The sequence below is a fragment of the Salminus brasiliensis genome, chromosome 5, assembly GCF_030463535.1.
Source record: "Salminus brasiliensis chromosome 5, fSalBra1.hap2, whole genome shotgun sequence".
Classification (NCBI taxonomy): Eukaryota; Metazoa; Chordata; class Actinopteri; order Characiformes; family Bryconidae; genus Salminus; species Salminus brasiliensis.
Window position 1 is genome coordinate 29,341,393 of NC_132882.1, and position 24,432 is coordinate 29,365,824.

At 42.2% G+C, this 24,432-nt stretch overlaps 1 protein-coding gene across 1 annotated transcript in view; it reads left to right on the forward strand.

Annotated features, from left to right (window-relative positions):
• lars2 (leucyl-tRNA synthetase 2, mitochondrial) overlaps positions 1–24,432 on the forward strand; it is an 87,025-nt gene that overhangs the window by 39,961 nt on the left and 22,632 nt on the right. Inside the window, exons 8-13 of the mRNA XM_072680091.1 lie at positions 6,556–6,663; positions 7,903–8,062; positions 8,324–8,428; positions 9,951–10,066; positions 11,395–11,678; positions 23,126–23,224. Coding sequence (XP_072536192.1) covers positions 6,556–6,663; positions 7,903–8,062; positions 8,324–8,428; positions 9,951–10,066; positions 11,395–11,678; positions 23,126–23,224 — 872 coding nt within the window. The remainder of the gene's footprint in view (positions 1–6,555; positions 6,664–7,902; positions 8,063–8,323; positions 8,429–9,950; positions 10,067–11,394; positions 11,679–23,125; positions 23,225–24,432) is intronic.

Below are 24,432 nucleotides of genomic sequence, written 5' to 3' on the forward strand. Positions count from 1 at the left end.
CACCCCCCGACAGCGATGATGTGCTATATATGCTGGCTCAGATGCTTGCAGCTGTTCTGGCAGTTTTATGGTCCATAGGATCAGTGAATCAGCCGTGTTCTCTATCTCTTAAAACACAAGCCTGCAGCTGCAGTCGTGCTCGGTCTATAAACAGACAGTGTTCTTCTCTTTAAATGTCATTATTTAATGTACGTTCTCTCTCTCTCTCTCTCTCTCTCTCTCTCTCTCTCTCTCTCTCTCTTCTCCCTGCACAGCACTCATCCACTCCTCTCATCTCTTGCATAAGTGAGCAGATTCTCCTCCGTCTGACATATCCAGATAAACTCTTCTGCCTCGCTGCATTCCTGGATTCGCTCAGATTGTCCACATTCGTGGTTATTAGCTTTGTGTTACCATGGACACACGTTTGTTCCGAATTTTTAATAGTTCTCTGTTGTCGATGTAGCAGGTATGTGGCGTTTTGTTTGTTTGGGGGTTAGCAACCTGTTTACAGTCATATGACCTGACCGTGGAATGAAATAAGCCGTGGACTCCTGAGTAATTCGATGAGCTCTGCTCTGCTCTAATTGGCTGGTTTACAGCCACACACTATGATGGCTTTCACAGAAACAGACTATTTACATATATTATTTCTCAAATATTCCAGCACTATTTATTGTTAGGGTAAATACAACAAGTCTTACTGTAGAGTGCTGCAATCCGCCAGTGCAGTGCATAATTAGCCTGGCTAGCTGAATGGCTTCCTCTGACACCCAGAGACCATTTCGTGTGGTCTGAAGTAGTCCAGTTTGTTTTTAAGGGGGGGGGGGGGGGCAGACAAAGCAGAGAACAAGGTAAAGCTGGTGGGCTAGGGTTAGCTTTTAGTCTAGCATGGATATTTGCTCATGTCCTGCACAGTCACTTCCTCATGCACCGATTTCAGTGCGTCCTCTTGTGGCATCAGGCAAAGCCACAGTCAGGAGTGCTGCCAGTAGTGCATCATGTATGGCAGCTGAACTTGATCTATGGTGGTGGTGCGGTGGTCTGATCTCCATGGCTTGCTGTTGGCTGAGTAGTATGGTGTACAGTAGTACTGTAAACTTATGGCCTACCTTGGGTCTCAGGTGGGAAATGGTGAAAATTTTCACTGAACCGATATTTCACTGAACCGTGGCTTTTAAAGGAGAAATCTGTGATCTAAAGAAATCTCAAAGTTATTCAGAGGTTTGGGTTTGGTGAGAAATGACCCTCCTTTCTGTACAATGAGGGTGAATGGAAGCAGGGGTATCCAAAACCAACAGTGAACCTACTTGAGTTTATTGTGTTTTATGCATAATGTTGATTAGTGTAAAACCATGGTAAATCGAGGGGGCGAGGTATTTTGGGCAATATTTAGCTTTAAGGTGCCCTGTGTGTATTTTCTGGCAATAAATGCTTTGAAATATAAATGTTTTTAAGTAAAATTAAAGTCTTCTAGTCTGTATTAGGTAGTGTATTTCAAACTATTTCATGTAGCAGCGTTTAAAGGTGTTAAAGTGCGGTAAGTAAACTAGTAAAGAACTATTCAGTTTATAGAGAAATGTAGAAAAAGAAGTGGAAATCCCCCTTGAGGCGGGCTCAGTTTTTCATGTGACGCCTGGTGCCTCGGCTCCTGGCGTGCTGGATGAGTGAGTGCTGTTGTGACTGCTTGGCCAGGCTTTGGCATGACTCAGGAGAAGCCTGTGGAAGCTGTGAGCGAGACTCCAGAGAATTATGCAACCGTTTTTCCTCACAGGGTGATGCATCAGTGCTTGCTGATGGAGCTAGGTTACGATTAGAGACATTCTTGTTATGTTGAGGGTCTGGACTAAACAAGCACGGTGGGAAATGTTCACCAGTCCGCTTCTGTTCCCTTAGGGGGGTCCTGACCGTCATCTCCTCCAGGCAAACAGCAGAAACGATAATAGAAACCGAATCCACTTTGCTGCTAACGTTCTGTGGTGGAGACCTGACAGCCCACCCCATCTCTCTCCATCCGCCGGTTCTCCCAGCTAGAGTGTGCAACTCCGATTTCCTCTTCTTCCGTTAATGAGTAGAAGGCGGCGGCCAGGAGCGGCCTCAGGGTCCCGGCAATTATTTTGTATTTGCCTTCCCTGCAGGGAGCGGAGCCCCTCAGGGCCGGGCAGCTAATGGAGAGTGACAGAGAGGAGAGAGATATCAAACCAGCCAGCACCGGCTACTCATATCCTCTCCTTTCTCTTTCTCTCAGCCCAGCTGAGCCTCTTGGCCCCTGCCATCGTTATTATGCATAGCTTCCTTTTTGTTTTTCACCCGCGCCACCACTCTCTTCTTCATAGCCCACCGTCCTCTCTGCTGCTCCTGGGAGTCTTTTCTTTTGCCTGAGTGCTCATTAGTCGTCTGACTTGAACCCATAGAAAATCTTTGGTGGGATTTGAAGAAGGCGGTTGCAGCACCAAACCCAAGATTATTAGTGAACTGGGGGCCGCTGCCCATGAGGATTGCGGCAAGGATTCCTCAGGAAGGCTGCCAGAAGCTGGAGTCTGGCTATGCATCATGTTTGCTGCAGGTCATGACAGTAAAAGGGCTCTACTAAGTACTGACGATGCTTGTCCTCATTAAAAGAGTAATTTCGTTTTGAATTTGGGAAAAATTGTTGCCGGACCACCTAGCGTTTTCGGTTATTGACTGGCTGAGTAATTGACTGAATGACTGATTGAGTCATTTACCAGGCAGGGTCACATGACCTGGTGGTACATGAAACATGTAAACGAATTGACGAATCTATGCAGCCTGTGGTGGTCTGGCAAAACTAGGCCTGCCTGTGTTTTCTTGTTCTCAAGAAAACAAGAAAACCAAGAAAGGCAGACGTCTGTAAATGTTGCTAATAAAGCTCATTCGCACTGGGGGTTGAATCAGTTCTACTTTACATACCAATCAGTTCAACTCTTATTCACGCTGCAGTGTTTCAGCCTAGACTGCTTTTTAAGTGAGGCACAATTGGAACAGAGGTCATTTACATACGTGACCTGCAAAAGCTGGGTCTCCCCGGTCAAAATGTTGGTACTGTGAATTACTGAGTAGAGGATCTCCAAAGAACTGATCATTAAAAGGGTTGGCGTGTTGTTTTTAGCAACATTGGTAACAAGATTACCTTATTGACTTGTGTTTAGTAGTGTCTGAACTTGGAGGTATCTTTAAATTTTTAGCCTATTTAAACTAGCTGAGATTATCCTTGGGTAAATAGCAAAGCACTTTTGTAGGTCGCTCTGGATAAGTAAAGATATATTACATTTATTTATAAATAAATGTAAAGATTAGTGTGTTATTTTTGTAAGAGATGGACATCATGAAAGATATAGGCACCTTAAGAGATTTGAGCTCTCGGATAACTTGTACCCAGGTTTTTTTTTTATTTTTATTCAGGACTTTATTTAACTTGGTAGGGCTTTGGCTTGTTCACAATCATCATTTCTCTTCATATCTTCAAACTAAATTGAGCAAACTCAGGAGTGAGTGGTGCACTATTCTACTGTGCAGCGATACCCGCACAAATATGCATCCGCACTGCAAAAATTTAGTGTTGGGAGTTTTTTTTAAAGGAACCTCTAAACAGGCTTGATGCATTTTGGACTGATCTTCTGTCATCTCATTCCTTTTGGAAGATCAGATTTTTACTCACTTAACCAATATTTTGACTAGAGTTGTTCACACATTTGCATGCCACTGTATACAAGTCTTAAATGCTCAGGTTTATATGTTGTACTATACGCAGTATTCTACAGGTTATATATATATTCAGGTTTATATTTTCTACCCACAATCCATCAGGTTCCTGAACAAGCTGTGAACCTTTCACCAACACCACTGCACTCGGACACTTTATTATTAATACTCTATATATCACTGCTATGGACAACATCACTAAGTCACTTTATACAACAGGAATAGACATAAACATGCATATTTATATTTAGCTCCACTCTCTCTCAGACTATACCTGTCTCATGAATGTATATATCAAAGAATGTCTACAGATCCCTCCTGTCTTTGTATATTCTGTATTTTGTGTGTATTCTGTATTTATTTAATATAATTTTTATATAACTTTATTGTAATATGTTTAGCATGTATATAGTTTTGTCCTCCTGTAGAGCATCAACCTGAGCCTCACCACAAGCATTTCCATGCATAAATGTCCTGATATGTTGTGCAAATGACAAATAAACCTGAAACTTGAAACTTGAAACTTAAAGAGAGGCGGGAAAGTGGCCGTGTTCAAATTCTTAATACTCAATACCAACATACACAGTCTTAGGTGGACATCAAGGAAAACCTCCCTTAGTCTGTAAATCTGTGCGTAATATGAGACGAGTCAGTGGAGGTCCTCCCAAAGATGGTAATACTATGGCGCATGTGTGTGTTTGTTGAAATCTGTAATTTCATGAGCTTTTTCACTGGCTTAAGAGGAGAACAGGTGGGGAGTGGGCTGGAGGTCAGTGTGGGTTTTGTAAGCCTCTGTCCTCATTTAAAGTGACATCAGTCATTCAGCTACTCTGTGCCAGTAAATTGGCTGTGCTTTGGCAGGGCTGCTGGGTGTGAGCGATATTATTGAGTTGATTGGGAAAGGATCATGAGCTTTGAAATAAAACTGCAGCTCAAACACATCATGCATCCTGCCACCAACCTAAGTTAACGGAGGTTGCAGAGGCTTGTGTTTTAAAGACAGCATATCCACCATATTTTTTTGTAGTTAATTATTTTCCCTGATGTCTTTAATGTGTAATTCTTTGTGTGTATTTTTTTACATTTCCAACTTTCCAACTTCTTTTTGTTTTGTTTTTTTGTGACCATCTTTTAGAATACCCCTTATTTTGACAGCAGGTCAGGCTAAAATATACCCCAAATTTAACTCCCACTGATATCGTTTTATATCTTTTTATTCATTTCATCTTGTGTTCAGCCGGTGAAGCTCCAGATGACCCTAAAGACAAAGCTAGTTCTGTTAAATGTGTAAAATATTCTTTAATTCACAGGATATTTTAGCTCAGTACAACATGGTGATATCGCAGTGCATAAATATGACACTGTGTGATACTGACACTGTGTATGTTGTTAATGATCATATCTATTGCAACTGCACTGTTCGAACACCAAGGTTTGCAGACAATAAGAACCAACCAACAACACACTTCGGCATGGTCATGTCATGGCAGCACACTCCCCCTAGCTCTAGTCTCATTAACCAGATTTTATTCATAATGTTGTGAAAATATGGAATTCAAATTGAACTTTGTCTGTATTGTTATAGTTTTTTTTTAACCCAATTATATAACTCCACTGACACATGCACCTCTCTTTGAACTGCTGCCGAGGCGGGGCCACCACATAAGCAACATGCTTGGAGAGATTGTGTTCTTTTGGGCTCTGGCTGCTGATGGCTGATTTTCTTATATATATATATATATATATATATATATATATATATATATATATATATATATATATATATATAAATTTTGTTGCATTTGTTGCATTGTTCCAGCATACCTCATCCACATGGGCATGACCAGTATTTCATCATCCCTGTCATTTCCTCAAAATTTGTCTTGAGCTAGGCACTGTAAGAGCTGCAACCCCTTAAATCACAGGTCTTTATGTGCACAATATTGTTGGAGAAAATGTATACTCAAATACACAGAGGAGTCAACATTTAGTTTTTATGCATTTTTTTATGCATTTCCAGTTGTCCACTAGCTAAAGTCCACTATGCTATGCCTTAAATGTATTAAAACACACACTGATTAGCCATTACATTAATACCACCTGTCTAATATCCAATAGGTCCCCCTTGTGCCGCCACAACAGATCTGACTATTCGGACTAGATGCCATAAGACCTTTGTTGTGTCTGGCGCCTAGACTTTAGCAGTAGATCCTTTAAATCCTGTACTGCGGAGAGGGGTCTCCATGGATCACATCAATGATCCTTAGGGGCCAATGACCCTGTTGCTGACCTTGTCCTTTCTTGGAGCACTTTTGATGGGTACTGACCACTGAATACCAGAAATATCCAAAAAGACCTGGCTAATGTTTTGGAGTACAAAGCCAAGAACGGACCAGCCCCTCCATACTTGATGGCAATGGTCAAAAGCCGATCCGCACCAAGAGCCCTTCCAGCTTCAAGTACGGCTCGGCTCAACCCGCCATCCCTCAAAATCCATGGAAGACAAGCGTCCAGGCTTTATTCTGTCCTGGCACCAAAATGGTGGAACGAGCTTCCCCTGGGTGTCCGAACGGCCGAGTCGCATGCTGTCTTCAAACGCAGACTGAAGACCCACCTCTTCAGAGAATACTTGGACGAATAGCAGAGTACTATGGTTACCTTACTGACTTGTGTTTAGTAATGTCTAAAGCTTAGAGGTATCTAAAGGTAACTTTTAGTCTATTCAAACTAGCTGAGGTTTTTCTTGGGTAAATAGCAAAGCACTTTTGTAAGTCGCTCTGGATAAGAGCGTCTGCTAAATGCCTTAAATGTAAATGTAAATGACTTGTATTTCTTTTCATTTCTGTGTCGCAGCCTCTTTTGGATGCCCTGGCAGATCTCCCTGAGTGGTACGGCGTGAAAAGGATGCAGGCCAACTGGATCGGAGAATGTACAGGTTGTTATTTCGACCATGTGCTGAAGGTGAGCTTTCTTCAGAGCTGCATTAGCCCTGCTAAAACACTGTCATATTCCTCCTGATTCGCAGAACAGAGTTTGACTGCTTGTGCCCTGTGGGCCGTGTCTGTGGTTATGAATCTGCGTGATGACGTCTGAACATTTTATTACATTTTGTGCATTTTATTAGGCTTTGTGTCGACTTCAGCTCACGGCTACGGGTGCTTATCCGTGCTATCCATCCTTCTCTGTCTCTCTCGTTATGAGAGGAAATATGTTCACTTAGCGGTGGCCTTGCTTATTAAATCCTTAATTTCATTTCCAGAGAAGGGGCGCAGATACAGCGTGTAGGTGGACTGAGTGTGTGTGGCTGCTGAGTGCTGAGGGAAGGGCCACTGAAGTGCCCATTTTGGAAGCGCCATGCAGAGGCAGATTAGATGGGCAGCATTGTCATGGCTGTTCGCCGACAGCATCCATATATACAGTACTATGCAAAAAAAATGGAGAACAGTGGACATAAACCTGGATGTAAAGCAGTTTATGTGAGCAGTACATTTCAGCTAGTTCTGAAAACAGTATATATATATTGGAATAAATACAGGTTCACTTCCATGCTGTGAAACTCCTGTTCTACCACATCCTAAAGCTGTTCTACTGGATTCGGATCCAGTGATTAGGAAGAGCACTGAAGAGCACTGAAGAGCACTGAACTCATCTTCAAGGTCATGAAACCAGTTTGAGACTTTGTGACATGGTGCATCATCATAGAAAAGTGAGTGGGCAGTGAGCATGCACACACCCAGAGCGGTGGGCAGCCAACTCCAGCGCCCAGGGAGCAGAGAGGGTGAAGGGCCTTGCTCAAGGGCCCAACAGTGCCAGCTTGTCGAGCCTGGGTATCAAACCCACAACAATTGGGGCATAATAGTTATCTGTGCTGGTACTGTAGCCTTTCTGTCAGCTCTGACCAGTCTGACCATTCTCTGTTGACCTAACAAGGTGTTTCCTCTGGCAGAAATGAAGCTCACTGGGTGTTTTTTATTCTTCTTTATAACACCATTCTGCCTAAACTCTAGAGACTGTTGTGCTGAAAATCCTTGGAGCATACTCAAACTAGCCCATCTGGAACCAACGATCATGGCATGCTCAAAATCACTGTTACCTGAAGCTGCTGCTGACCTGTATCTGCATGATGTTATACACTGCTTTACATATTTACTCATATTCTACCATGTTCTCTCTCATTGTCCCTCCTCCTCCATCTCTCAGCTGGGGGGGAAAGAAACAGGTGAGGTGCTGGCTGCCTACACCTCTACCCCTGAAGCTGTGTATGGAGCAGCGTTCGTCTCCATCCTGCCCTCTCACCGCCTTCTCCACGGCTCCAGCCCTGTGAGAGCCTCTCTGCACAGAGCACTTCAACATGGGAAAAGTGAGGCGCGCGCACACACACAACATGGATAAGAAAGTGTGTTATGTATTTGTGTAGTAATCTGAGTCTGTGTAGCCCTCTCAGTGCTGCCTGTGAGGAATGGTGTTTCTCTAGCCTGCTCTCACCGGACTGTTTGTAATTAGGAGTCCGGCGCAGGGCCGCTGTCTCTGTGGAGAGATTGTAGTTAATGAGCTATCAGGAGAGAACACGCGCAATTAACACTTCACCATTAGCTCTCATTTGCTGACATCTTGCCTGCAGACTCCCTCACTGAGGTCACTGCCCTCAACGTGTTCACCGGCCTGGAGATTCCAGTGGTCATCTCTGCTAAGAGCCAGTTCCAGGAATACCTGGACACTGTAATAGGTGAGAAATCTAGCAGTTTTTTTTCTGTCATGGAAATGTAGGAAAACTACCAAAAGCATAAAACAGAGTTAGGCGTAGAGCTTTAGCGGCACATAGATTGTTACACGTCATCATCACAGTCATGCAAAAAACTTGTATCTCCAAACCTATTTAACTTTTAGTGGGACTCGATGTGGAAAAGCATTTTTATTGGTCCAATGATTTCATTTTGGCACTGTGTAAAGAACAACTGGCAGATTATTTCAAGTGGAAAATTGAGTTAATTTAATTTAAAGAGTTAAGAGTGGAAAATGGCAAAAAAAAACTTACTTACTTACTTACTTTACTTTAAATGTTAAACCCTAAAAATTCAAGTAGATACAAATAAACTAAAGGTTGAAACTGAACAAATCCGCACACTGTCAGAAGCTCTGAGAGAAGCTGCAACTAGCAGCTTCAACCAGTGGGTTGTGCCCCTCCTGTAGGCTGTGGTGATGGAGCTATAGGGGGTGGTGTTATTTCATTTATTTATTTAATCAATTATTTAATACAATAACTTACCATAAAACATTGTTAAAATGTGTAGTGTTATAATTGCGTAAATAAATACATGTCGTCATGGTCGCACAAATACCTGTGATTAAATTTCATGATGAATGGACCAATATAAATATGTCAAACTAACTTTGTTAACTAACTTTTTTTTTTTCAAACGTTTTCAAAGCGTGCCAGTGACATAACAAATATTTTAAACATTACTGTGCAGAGGTTTTAGGCACCTTAACACAATACTTAGCTCTTAGAGTATTTGCTTGTAAACTCTAAATCAGATTATAATAGGTGAGCAGGTGAACATAAACGTTACTAGAATATCTCCTGTTAAAAGAAAATCTTGTGAGGTAGTCTAAAGAACAAAGCCCCCGGTTTGATTTGTCTGACCAAACTGAAGCAGCTAGTTATTTACATTTCTATGTTTAATGTAAGTCAACATAAAATGTCTGCTATTGACTGTATGGAGTTTATAATGAAGAAAATGATACAAAGCTAATTTGTTGTGTGAATTGATGAATTATGTGGATTGTGTTTGTATTATAGTGGCTGGCTGTTGAAGCTTTTGGGGTTGGTAGTGTGGCCACAAGTTGCAAAAAATTGGAAATCCCTAATTTAGTTATTTTATATAGACTTAAGATAAAACCACTAACTGTTGAGAGTGTTTTCAGCTATTCCGCTCAATCATCCCAATCATGACTGCTCAAGACGATGACCCCTTGTCCTCACATTGTATAAAAACAAGTGTGTGTGTGTTTGAAGTATCTTACTGTGGCTGTTTGTGTTCTTACAATACAGAGGCAAATATGTCACAGGTTATTCATAGCACCATTAACCAGCATGCTCTGCTTCACCTCACCTGAATCCCCTGCTGGCCTCACTCAGTTCTCTGTAAACAGCTCCTCTGTGACTGAATCACTTTAATCACACAGATAGTTTTTCTCTAATGTTAAGTGTGTGTGTGTGTGTGTGTGTCTGTGTGTCTGTCTGATAGGCATCCCTGACAGCAGTGAGGAGGACGTGTGTGTGGCCAGGGAGCTGGGTGTGAGCTGGGAAACAGTGCTGAAGAGTGAAGAAGACGGAACTCACACCCTAATCAACTCTGCTGAGGTATACACTGATCGCACTCAGCATGTCACAAGGGAGGCAGCTGCCCACTCATACACTGCACCCCCCCCCCTTCCTTGCCCAAACCATTCAGGCACAAACACACACATCAGCACTGTCCCAAGGTTCTTATTGCCATACACACACCCACACACAGCCCCCCCCCCCCCCCCCCCAAGGCCCCTACCTACTCAAGCACATATACACTCACACACACCCACACATACACTGTACTGGAAAAAAGTGGCAGAAAAGCAAATATCAAGCTTCACAGATTGTGCTACTGTAGGGGGGTTGGTTCTGTGGTTAGGGAATCAAAAGAGAGTTCTCTCAATGAGGACAAGGAAAATAAGCAGACTGAATCCCTCCTTTCTGGAACACTGCGTATGCAAATTACATATTGCATATGCATACAGCACGACATGCAACATGCAAATCATCACTTTTAGACCTCTCCCATCATGGACAGCTGAACACATGCATTTGTTGACAAGCTAAGAGAGCAAGATTAGGCATCCAAAATCCAAAAAATCATGTGGACTGACCTGGTACAGTAGCATTACAGGATTTTATATGAATATGACTTGGGCTATGCAGTTCTTGTGAGAGTTCTCACAAATGTTCCACCAAAGTGACATTGTGCAGTAGCAGTGTTTTGGGCCTGGAGTGGCAATAACAGAGATGACCGAGACCTTCTATGTGAGTTTGAACTGATTTTATATGGAAATATTATGATATAATAACATAACTGCAATAGCAGAACAGTTACACATATATTTACGTGAACTATTAGTGTTGTTGCTGTTTTTATTTTTCTCATTGTTATTAAAAGGAGCAGGTGGAAAAAAAACAAAAAAAATGGATGAACTAATATAATGGAATGATGACCAAACATCCAGTCTACTTTGCAGTTACTGTACCTATAATATTGTTGTTTACATGCTGTCTATATTTGTCCTAATTCTGTTTTTTATTATTGTTTTTTTTAAGAATACATGCAGAGCCAGTATTATGATTTGCCAATGATGCATCATTACCCTGATAATGCTAGAGCACTGGCCATCAAGCTCTTTGAGCATTGTCCATCTTCTCTTGTTGTTGTTGAATGTTGAAAACATTTTGTGCCCGGTTCCACATTGCAGTGGAGGAGGATTCAGCCATACCTGTGTAATGACACTGCTGTGAGTGTGTCTGTACGAGTGCTTGAAAACCCCTACACTGTCCTTCAGCAACACCGTAGGCGTATATGTCCCTGTTAATCAGCCGCCGAGAGAGCGCTGCAGAGAGCCGAGCGATACCCCCTCAGTAATCTCATCATATCTGCTCTGTAGTTTACAGGTCAGACACGAGAAGAGGCCTTCAACTCCATTACCCAGAAAGCTCAGCAGAGGAATGTGGGTGGCTACCTCACCAGTTCAAAGCTGAGAGACTGGCTGATCTCCAGGCAACGCTACTGGGGTACACCCATTCCCATAGTGCACTGTGAGTCCTGTGGTCCTGTGGCGGTTCCTGTAGAGGATCTGCCCGTCGAGCTGCCTAAAGTGGCCTTCATCACAGGAAAAGGGGCATCGCCTCTGCAGTCTGCCCATGAGTGGGTCAATTGCTCATGTCCCAGGTACAGCAATTTCTTATGCATCCAGTTCTGTAGACCTGTTGTACAGACTTATTATTTAGCAACATATCAGGTAGAGCAGCACAATAGATCATTTCTTAAGTAAGTTCTGGCTACCTGTAATGGCCCACCCAGAGTGAATGGGGTAATATATAAAAGCACCGGTGCTGCTTTAGTAATGGTCTGTAACTAAGCTATTAGCTTAGCTATTTAAGGCATTTTAGGGATGCGCTGTATGTTGTGGGAAGACTAGTCAGTACACAAATTTGATGAATCAGATGTCCCCAAGAGTGTTTTGATGAAATAATCCACTCACAAAAGTGTTATAAATGTTACTGTCTAACATTTTTGAATAGGGGGACCCTGAATGTTAAGGCCTCAACATCATGCACATGTTCATCTATTAACCTATATTGTATAGATCAAGCAGAACACTTTAATCTCATACAGGCAAAACCTCTCTGCTAGAACACTGAACATTTTGGATGTAGCATGAGATGGTTGCTCTTGTCTAGCAAATGGGAAAGAGTGGGTTAAATATCTCAGCTAGCTCAAATATATCATCCAACTTTTACCTGGAACTGGAGTGTAACATCATCTCAGAGAAACACCTAACTCTCAGGGTTTCCTGTAAGCTATCAAACCATCGCCAATGTTTTCTTATTGCAAAGCATTCACCAATCTTCCTGTACTATCCCAACTGAAATGTGGTTGTGATAGCATAGCGCAGGGTTCCCACATGTCCACAGGACATGTGGACAGATGTATACACTGGCCTCATGGTTCACAGTGTTTGACGCTAGAAATGGGTACACAACTCGGCCTAAAGGAGGCAATTGCACTTACTGACTGACTGACAGGCCTTGTTGAAACAAACGTGTGTAAGGACTGCCTCTTGCTAACAAGTGTATATGCTGCCGAGAAGAGATGCAGTTTTAATTAAGCTGAAGTTGGGTTTCCTTGCTTGAAATCCTATTGAAAAGGGAAGTGGTTAAAAGACATACTGTGGCATTAATGTGTGTTAGTGCAGTATCACTACTGCTTTGGCCACCGGCCTCACCCAGCATCTCTGTTGTGGCACTTCTACAGGGGTTACCTTGCTGTTGCCAGCATTAGCATTGCTACTGCACAGGCTGCCAACCTAGTTAGTCACAAGCCATGTTTATGGGGTCCTGGGCCTTTCACTAGTAAATCTATGCTCTGCATCTTTAGGCTCTGAGAGCAAGGCTTAAGTCTTTTACCAGGCAGTGTCAGATGAAATGGTACAAATATTTTCTTTCTAGCTAGAATCAGGCAGCTACATGCCATTTGCTCCCATCATGTGTGTAGTAACATTTGGTGTTGAGAGGCTGTTGGTACGCTCACTATGTGTATATATTAACTGGAATAGAAGTCATGGAAAATGTCCTGGAAAAGCCCTGGAGTATAATTTCTCTTTAGTTGAAGGTTAAAGACTTTGAAGGTGTGTTTTGGCTGCCTGCACGCTGTCGGAAATCTCATGAAATCTCATAAACCCTCACAGAGGTCACTTTGTACAGATGAAGTGCTGGAGTTCCTACCTCGGGCTATAGGCATTGTCAATGAGTCACGAAGCCCATAAGAAGGTTTGGAGATATGGCTCTTCCTGACTGTAGTCTGGAGTAATAGTCTGCTGGTGTCTGACTGTGATGCATGGTTATGCAATACGTATCAGACCTGCTGAAATGCTGGGATCGTTATTTAAAACTGCTACTTGACTCCCTAAAAAGATGAAAGCCGACATATAGGGGCTTCACCCACCTCTGCTTCAGATGAAGCGTACATTTGAAAATGCGCTGATCATGCTCTACATATGCTACAATGCACACCATATGTTAAAAAGGGCACGTATTTAAGTTTCATAAAAGAGATAAAACACTTTCTGACTCATCTGAAGCACATCCCACACCCCTCTTCCCCATCCCACTGGTATTACATTTTTTAGGAGGTCTGTAAAGAATTTTAGGGCAGTCACGATTGCTGGATTCAACTTGATTACTCAATCAACCAATACAATTATTTATTACTACTATACTTGATCTTGACAGTGACCGTCTTAGTTCTCATTAGGGCTTAGGGCTCATTATGGAACAGCATGATTAATTAAATATGTGCCAATATCAATTAAATTGTATGAACTAAATAACCACACATACACTTTTTCTTGGTAAGGTCAGTAGACCTACTCATTCATGCAATCCTGTAGATACAGTCTAGCATCAGCCACCCAGATGTGCTCTCAGTGATTTTTAGTGTGACATTATTGTTGATTGGTGTTGTGGCTGGTTTGAGTATTTCTACAACTGCAGATCTTGGATTTTCAGCACACCAGTTCCCAGAATTTCCTCACAATGGTGTAATAAAGAAAAGGCATCCAGTGAGCAGAAGCTCTGCTGATGGAAACATCTTATTGATGACAGAGGTTGACCAGGCTCCAGATAACCTCTTTGTATAATTGTGGTGAGCAGAAAAGCATCTCAGAATGCTCATCATATTGAACCTTGAGGCGGATGGGCTAAAACAGCAGAGGACCATGTTGGGCCATCCACTGCTATCAGCCAAGAGCAGAAAGCTGAGGCTGCAGTAGGCACAGGCTCACCAAAACTGGACAGTTGAAGATTGGAAATATGTAGACCAGTTGATGAATCTCTGAGATTTCTGCTGAGGCACATAGATGGTCAGAGTCAGAATTTTATGCCAACATTAAGATTCCATGGTCCCAGGCTGGTGGAGGTGATGCAATGGTATGGGGAGTGTTTTCTTGGAAGACTTTGGGCTGTTAATACCAATTCATCATCATTTGAATGCCATATCCTATTTGAGTGTTGTTCTTGACCATGGGCATCTCTTCATCATTTTGCTCCACTGTGTCTCTTGACTTGACTTTTGACTTAAGAACACAATTTCCCATCTTCTAACTGACACTTCCAGCAAGATAATGCACCATTGCACAAAGCAGTAGTCTTCTTTAACTGTTTTCATGAACATGACAATAAGCTCAGTGTTCTTTAGTGCTCCTCCCAGTCACTGGATGTGAATCCAATAGAGCCAAAAGTAAGGTGTGAAAAGTATTCACATTCATTACTCAGGTAGCAGTGTAGATACTAGGGTTTAAAAGACTTCTATAGAAGTTAACGTATCAACTGAAGCTTTTTACTCAAGTAAAAGTGTAAAAGTACTGGTTTCAAAACTACTTAAAGTAGAAAAGTAAAAGTAATGTAAGGAAAACAAAGGCCGAAAAATGTTGGGATGCACTAGGCTATCTGTTTCAGCTGCATATCTGCACATTGGAAATGAATGCAGTTTAGTAATATCAAATATATTAAAGAAGCATCTATGTGCACTGCTGAGCATTAACATGTGTTTCATGGAGCAGAAAATATGATGAGTAGTTGAGCCTGTAAAGATTGTAATAGTGCAAAAAGTCAAACTTCAGAGGCATGTGATCAATAACCTTTACTGGAATGTAAATATGGAGCTTAGTTGGGACGTTTCTCTCGAGTTCTCTTGAGTCTCTGCCACGGAAGTCTTCATACTAGGCTACATACGTCTGTTATGTTCTTGCTGGAGTGTGATGTGATGTGCAGGTGTCGATGGATCAGAAGAGTGTCAGAATGGTATATGTTTATACTTCTCATCCAACCACAATCAAATTCACCCTTTCTGGATGGCGCCATTTATCTGGATAGGGTTGTTTTTTGTTTGTTTGGGGTTGTTTTGAATGACGATGACACTGACGATGACGAATGACAATGACGAGCCGGAATGAAAACAAACAGAAATGAAATAGGAGTAACGAGGCTATTCTTAAAATGTAAGGAGTAGAAAGTACAGATAATTGTGTGAAAATGTAAAAATAAATTAAAAAAATAAAATAATTACTCCAGTAAAGTATAGACAACCAAAATTTCTACTTAAGTAAGGTAACAAGGTATTTGTACTTCGTTACCTGACCCCTCTGAATACAGCATCTTTGGGATGTGGTAGAACGGGAGATTTTTGCCTGAAAAATCTGATGCAGCCATGTCCACATGGGCCAGAATCTTAACCGTATTTTTTCTGGCATCTTGTAGAATTCATGCCATGAGGAACTAAGGCTGTTTTGAGAGCAATCCTACTCCGTTCTACCCAGTGCTACCCGGTGTTAGTGTGATGTTCCCAATAAAGTGCTAAACACCACTTGGAAAAATTAGAACATGGAGGAACTGCTGGCTGTTAAGTGTTTCATGCCCTCTGTGCAGAATATAGTTATTATAAATGATTAAGTAATATTACATGCTAAGCCAGTAGGTCATTATATGGTAATTATGTCTCCATCTAGGAAAATGTGAGCTATAGGAGAAGGCTCTGTAACATTCGTGTGGTATTTCATATGCGGACATTTATATTTTATTCATGTTTGTCTAAATTCACTTCATCATTCAAGATTTTGGCTTTGGCACATTTCAGTGTTAGTTCAGATCTTCGAGTCCTGAAACCGGTCCTCAGGAGTACTAACACTATCATATCTTTCAAGTGAGATGATTTTTGTCGCTGTAAAAGTTTTGTCGTTGAGGTCCATTGATTCTTGTAATGGCAGAGAGATTGGAACATCTCTGTCTGTAGAGAGCGCCGTGGTGACAGTTTGAGGGAAATCGCTTCAGTTTTTTAACTGATCCTCCCACATCCAATTAGGCAAGCGAAAAAGAAGTCAGATGAAAGATCGAGTGAGAGATGGGGCTTATCGGCTTAGTCCTTGAAAGAAGCTAAAAAAAGCTGGAAGTCATTTCCTGAGCAGTGATATTGTCTCTGGTCTTGGCGTTACCAGCTGGAGGACTAATTGAAAGCCTCCTGCAATCCAGTCATCAAGCACATCTCCGTCCAGTGGAGAAACAAGCGCTAAAGATGTTTGTGACACTTATTACATGTTTGAAGAATTGCACAGCACATCTGACCACTGACCACAGAAGTGGAATTTCACCATTTTTCCAAATTTCTTCGGAAATAAAATCATTCAGAGTTGGTGAAATGCTGTGTTCTGGAGAAACTTGCAGAATTAGAATGGTTCACAGTGGTGGTGATGGGAGTCAGATGTCCAAACAAAGCAGTTTCTCCAAACTCTACAGTTATTACATGAAATGATTCTGAATATTGATGGTAATTTTGGCGTAAAATATTTGGATGGGAGGGGCTTTGGATGGCAAAATAGTTCTCAAAGAACATTTTTCTTCAAATTTGCCACTATTTCAACAAGATATGTAAAACTCAAGGCATGTTTACGTTCATGTTGACCCAGCTGGTTTCCACCCCCCTTAGTGCTGTAAAGAAATCCAAACTTGTACGTTTCTCTACAGTTAACAATTTTACACCAATTTAGCAAATGTAACAATTTTATACCAAACCCACTTTCACCACTATTGTGCAGATATAAAAAAAATCCCCTTAAATCTCCAAAATTCCACAGAACTAAATAGTTTCCTTATGTACAGTATATGTAAGTTTATGCTGTCTAAAATTAATGTATGTGTCAGATATGATTGGAAGTTAATACATAATTCTAGAATTCTGAACAAATGGGTAAAATGTTTTGGAGCGCAGAACCAATAAAATGGGCAAATTGTGACATTAGGTAGGATTCTTTAATTTATAAATAATAATACATCTTTCGTCTAAAAAAAAAAATATATATATATATATATATATATATATATATATATATATAATTTTTTTTTTTTTTCTTTTTTTTTTTTTCTTGAGTTTAATTAAACATCTTTCTATGTTGCTTTATCCTGCATTTATATAGCCAGTGAATCTGGTGACGCCATGTGACTCCATGAGCTACACATCAGGCACAGTCAAGTAGAAGTACACAGGACAATAGCTATTGGAACACAGCAGAGAAGGGAGTATTTAGAACCTTATAAGTGCTGTAGTTTGAGAAGCTTTTCAGCTACTTTGGGACTTTTCTTATGAATCTGTAGTTGCTGTGACACAGCAGATCTTGCTGTGCCAACACCAGAGACAACCATGATTGGTGGACAGAGCTCATGTTAGCCATGCTAAGGAGGGAGACGGATTGCTGGCTAAAATCCGAATGGGAACACTCAAAATCCTCAGGGGAACTAGCATTAGCGGACAGACGTAGCTGTCAAGCATGCGTGTCTTGACTTGCTGTGCAGTCTAGCTAATCAACCTGAATAGATCAGAGTTAGGCCCACCCCCTGACTTTGATGCTTGGATTTAATTATTTCATAGTGTGATAAATAATTGCTCAAAACAGCTACTCAAATATTAACAATTATTTATGCTGTGATTTCAAAATTAAAAATTAAATAAAACTTTGAATTATTTCATACTCATTGTAGTCATTTATTTCTTTATTCGTTTATTTAATATTCTCACTACAATTACTCCATATGTTGGATTTGTGTTGTGGAAAGTCTCGCCTTTAACGGAAAAGAGTAAATCATGGCTCAGTTGAAGTCACTCAGATCATCTAAACCCTGCTGAGACACTGCTGAGTAGTAAAGGTCTAGTTATTGGCTGTTTACAGTAATAGGCCAATCGCTTTTTGGAAATGGTATCTGAAACCCTGTTCAGGCAGGATTAAAGCAACACTATGGAAAATTGGCATTTCTTGCTCCTGCGCTCCCCCGTCAGTCAGAAAGTGTAATTCGTGCTTTGAGCCAGCCAGCAATGTGTTTCTGGATGAACTAAGAGAGACAAAACTTTCACTGAAAGTGAAAGGCTCAGGTGACACTGGTAACTTTGCAGGATTCTTCTCGAGTAGAAGTACATGCGATTAAAGCAACGCTATGGAAAATAGGAAAAGTGTAATTCATGCTTTGATCACCACAAGACATGATTTACACATGCATTTCTGGACAGACTGAGAGACACACAACCATCACTGAAAGTGAAAGGCTCAGGCCATAGAATACTGTTAGAGGATTTCTCGAGAGCCCACTTCTCCAAAGTCATATAATGCAGTTAGCAGCGAGCCAAGCCATTCTTTGTCCACATCAACACTTGTTCTGTAGCTTACCGTCTGTGTATATCGAACTGTGCTGTCTCAGCACCTCTGATAAAGACAAGGACACATTTTCCTAAGTTTCAGCAGGAAGTTTCCCAGCATACCTATGGTCAGACACACCAACACCAAATGAATCTTCTCACTCGTCTCCTTCAAGTAAACTTCTTTCCTCCTGCCCTCGGTCAGCCACTCGGCTGGAGCGCTCTAAGAGCAGCCTAGTACGTCAGAGTGGCGTAATGAGTTTGAAAACGGTTTCAAGCAAACCCGTTGCAGCTGAATTTCTCTCTCTTCATAGAAGCACCACTCCACCCAAGTGCGAGCAGTGTGGGCACACGCAGAGCGCACACACACTCTCCATTGTTTCACCCCCCCCCCCCTACAACAGGCCTCAGCTGTTACTGCCTGTCTAATGAGTCTCTCATCTCCTCACTGGACAAATAGCAGCCATTATCACAGCCAGGTACCAACACAATGCTTCAGTGCAGAGCCTCTACTATCAGCTCAGCTGTAAATCCGAGTCCACTTACACATTTCAGACGCTTCAGATCGACTTAAGAAAGAGACGGAGCGACTCGGAATGAGATCAGGAGGAGATCAAGCAAAAGAGGTGTCGCCTTTTTTCCCACGGAGCGTCTTTCTCACGCGTGCACGCAACAGTCTTTGCTGTAAGGCTCTTCATTACGGCTTGTATCGGTGGGGGGGTGGGGGGGTTCATCCTCTGAAATGGCACATGGCTTTCAAAGAATTAACCTGCTACACCTTAGGCTAGTTGCTAGGCAACATGGAGGCGCTGCACTCATCCTGTTGAGCGAGCGCGAGAGCGGACCTGCTTCTGTGAGTGTAGTTCTGATCATCAGTGCTGAGCTGGAAGCTCATATCCCCAGAGAAGACGGCAAGACTGGTCGCTGACTACAGGCTTCCATGCAAGATTGACCAGAAAGGCCAAGACCCTGTGGGGATATACACTTTTGTGTGTGTGTGTATGTGTGTGTTTCCTTGTCTTGGTGTCTGTGAGTGTGAGCAGGATCATTAATTTTCTATAGGAGCTGCTGTTAATGATGGAGATCAGCTGACTAAATTCAGTTGAGACTTGTTACCATTGGTGTGAAACTGATGCAGACGCTTGTATTTGCATTTGTCTGTGTGTGTCTGTGTGTGTGTATCTGTCTCTGTGTGTCTTTGTACATTCCTTGGCCAAAATGGCTCTGCTTTTGTAACAAAACCAGGTTGTACGAAAAACAGGGCAATCCACAATGTTAGAAGCCTGTTTTTTCTCCCAACACTTACAATTAACCCACCGGTTCGTAGCTCCCCCTAGCACTAGCAATGCTCCCAGCATGACAAAGGAAAGGACTTAGTCACCTACCGCCTCTTTTCCAACAGCCGCCGGTGCGGCATTGCCCTGTAGTCGACACGCTCGGAGGACAGCACCGAGTTCCCAGCTCCACCGCACCACCAACAGATGTCTATGCGGGCCAACAACACTTTTAGAGCCGTGAGGGGAGAGAGCTCCATCTACCCAGCCGGCCAATTGTGCTCTCTCAGACTCTGAGGCCACTTGAGGGAGCACAAAGCAACATGGCTCATGATTCTAACCCTGGACCCTCTGGCCATAGTGAGACCGCAGCAGACTGCTGAACTACTCTGAGCCATATATTTCATGTTTTCATGTTTAATTTTTTCATATACTCTCCATGTTCTGTCATTCAGTTCTACTAGCATTTATATGGATTCATATACCAAAGAAAGTCATCATTCATATTTACGCAACTATTTTCCAACGTTTCCTTATCCCTTTTCTGTCTTAAGGGTCATATACAGTCATGTGACAAAATAAAGGCACCCTTTGAGAACATTTTGTCTTTCAACAAAATGAACATTTGATCTTCAAACAATGCAGTTTTCCTGTGAGGATTTTTTTTTAATTATGAACATTTATTACTATTTAATGTCTAAAATTAGAATCATGTGCAGCATATCAGCTGCAGACGATTAGAACATGGTTAGATTGAAACCTCAGACATTTAGTTTGGTTTGCTCTTGATGGGTAAAGAGAGTGTTATTACCATGGTCCCACCCAAAGAGTTCGCTAAGGCCTTCAGAAAGACGGTTGTAGATGCAGAGGAAGCTGGGCAGTTCACTGTTCTTCAACCACAAGGGCATTAGTGAGGTACAGTACTGATTTTGGTTGGTCACTTTTAGTTCATGAACACCACCCTAGCTTGTCCCATCAGCTCAGAGATTGCAGTTTCACTGCCACGGTGCTTGGGGGGGTTATAATCCTCTGGCCGATGCTTGGCATCAGACATGATGACTGGTGCTGGGAGACTTGTGCAGCTGCTCCAGAGCGTCCCATTCTATTGGTCAGTGCTTTACTCTGGAGATTGTACAAGCTCGTGTGTATATAATTGAACACAGAAAATAAGTGCATTTTAAAGGTGTGTGTGTGTGTGTGTGTACACATGTGCACTCTTTGTTTTCAAGCCCTGTGTTTGCCCTGATTGACAAGCAGCAGTGCTGTGTATTTTGGGTGAAAAAGCTGGGGAGGGTGGCACTCCAACACAAACACACAGGCACACATGTGCTGCTCTAGGGGAGCATGTGGTGACCGCTGTTGTGGCCAGCAGCAGCCAGGCTCTAATCAGCACACAGGAGCCGAGTGGCAAAGACAGAGCAGTCCACAGAGAGGTGCCATACACTGACATCCTTCTGACATTTTATACTACAGGCAGGGCTTCCTTTAGGGCTGCTAATGAGAAATCGGTGGCGTTCTACATTTCCTGTGTGTTTGGTCTGTCTTTTTATAGTGACCTGTTCTCCAGTATAACCCTGAAGAAAGATGTGTTGATTTATTTAAACATGGATACAAGGTGCTTAGTATGTATTTTTTAGCTGGAAATGGAGGTAGAAAATGTGTTCCAGTAAAAGGCTTATTCCAGACTAAGGTATATTATTCAGTAACTACAGGGACTTCTGTACAAACTGGTGGGGCTATTCTTTGGTAATAGAGCTTGTATTGAACGCTTTCATCCCACTGGGGGTCCATAAGGGGGTCCTGAAAGGGCTAAAGGGCTCATATTCTAAATTTTTCTTGTTTTCTTTCCTTGATGTGGTTTTAGGTTTACAACACAGATTGAAAGATTTTTTTCCCTCTTAATGCATTTCTGATTGGCTGTCCTGTGTTCTGCCTCATTCAAAAAAGCACAGTGCTGAAACACTTCTGAGAAAAGTTAGATTTCTGTCATATTTTCATGATAGAAACAAAGAGAATACAGTTACATTGCAAATGAGCTGTTTGCAATAGACCAATCAGACAAGAACAATTTTAATAGCTCATTCTTCATGGGCAGTGGCCTCCAGTTCTCTGATATTCTTGGGTTTGGGTGCAGCAACCTCCTCCTTCATCCTGCCAAAGATTTTCTATAGGATTCAAGTCAGGCCACTGTGACGGCCACTCCAGAATCTTCCAGGACTTCTTCTGAAACCAAGTCTTGGTGGACTTTGAGATATGCCTGGGATCATTGTCCTGTTGGAAGGTCCAATTACCCCCAAGCTTCAGCATGATGTTTCCTCCTAGGATTTCCTGACACTTTACTGAATTCATCTTGCCCTGCACACACTGCAGATTTCCAGTGCCAGAGGAAGCAAAGCAGCCCTAGAGCATCACAGAGGCACCATCTCGTTTCACTGTAGATAGGATGTTCTTTTCAGCATATGCTTCATTCTTCCTCCTCCAGACATAACGCTGAGTTAAATAATTTTGATCGTAACTGTATATTTTTATTTCTAGCAAACAAAGTAAATCAAGTTTTCCATGATAGGGGCCCTTTAAAAGGTTAGACGTCTAATCTTTGGGTCTTGCAGGAACTTTTTTCCCCCATAAGAGATTGAATGTAGATTAAGTTTAAGTAGATTTGTTTCTAGAATATTTTTCAAAAGTCAGTTTCACAGGCAGGTTTTGATGGACATACACATACACACACACACACACACACACACACACACACACTCTGTTTGGATCAAGCATCATGACAAACATTATGAGTGCAGTTGAGAAGCACTCGAAAGCTTTAATGAGGCTCAGCCAGTTGGAAAAAAAATCAGATCCTTACAGCAGTGTAGTGCAACATCTAGTGCACTAGTCTAGTCAGAGCTTCCTAGTAGAGTAGAAGCTGTAGTACTGCAGCTAAGAGACGGCACACTCCCTAGCAATACCTCTGATTTATGAGATTGTGAATGAGATTTACACTGGACCCACTGTAAATGGCTGTAGTATGGTAGTTGAGGGTGTTTGTGAAGTACTTCTCGAGAGGTTATAGCTTGGGCTTGGTACATTTTGGCCTTATTTAGCCATATCACTGTATTTGCACTCACTGTACTGTATCCTTGACTTTTCTCATCCCACACTTTTCCTGCTCAGGTGCAAAGGCCCTGCTCTCAGAGAGACCGACACCATGGACACGTTTGTAGATTCTGCCTGGTACTATTTCAGATACACAGACCCACACAACCAGCTGAGGTAAGGACAAAAGTCCATGACTTCTCCATCAGTCCTCTCCTCTCTCTCTGCCTCTGACTCGCATGACCGGGTGGAATGTGTGTAGATTTATTGGGATTGTGTCTGACGGCTCTGGCTTTTATGACCTGTTATGAAATGGGAAATTTCAGAGAAGCAGAACGCTCAGGACACACGCCGAGAACCCATCTGTCTGCAGCTGCTTGGATAAAGAACAGATATTAAGATTATTTAAATGTCATTGTGTGGGTTCAGGAAATTAGAGCAATAAAACAATCTCCCTCCCCTTTCTGATTATCTCTCTCTCTCTCTCTCTCTCTCTCTCGCTCTCACTTCTGTTTTTCTCTTTTTCTTTTCACATCCACTTCACTGTGTAGCTGAAAGCTGAAGGGAGCCTTTGTAGCCAAGTGTTATGCAGACTTCTGACGCCACATAGAACAATCTAACTCCACTTTGCGTCTACGCTCATGACGCAGAAACTTTAAAACGACCACTGTTGGGCTCTTTGTCTGGCTTTAGATGCTGTTCTGGGGATAATTGGAGAGGAATATTCAAGGAAATTGAACAGATAATTATACATATGAACAGAAATTAGGATTCTGTGGGGATTCTGTGGGGAGTCAGAAGTTGGAACAACAGAAATGATTTGGGGTGACTATTGACTTCCAGTGTTTGTTAACCATGTAAACCTGTAGAAATATTAAAAGCAAGCCTTTCTCCAAGCACATTTGGGCAGTTGGACAATATCACTGGCGTAATTCTATTTTGGAGCCAAATGGGCCCCACTTTGGGCCAGATTCATAAAATGCATCGCCAGATTGACTTTACTGTGTAATTACAAGAATCTGGCTCCTCAGGGCCTCCAAAGTATGTCTTCTGAATGTCTTCCCAAAGTCTAATAAATGTCTGCTGTATTTCACCAGTATTGCTCTCCTCTCCATGTGGAATGGGCGTTTTTAAAAGACAGTCAGGCTTACATCAGCATATCCCTGACCAATCATGAGGCTGACATGGCTACGCCCTCTCTCTTAGAGGCTGAGCAGGCTGGTGAGCCAAAGCTAAACCTGACAAGCCAAAGATCAAGCTGCGACTGGTGGAGCGGCCAGCCCACGTACCCCAATGTCCCTCGTGTCCAGTGCCTGTTGCCTCGCTGCTTCACAGCAGAATTGAACAGCGGGGTGCTAGGACAGATGAAAGGTTCCAAAGCAGCA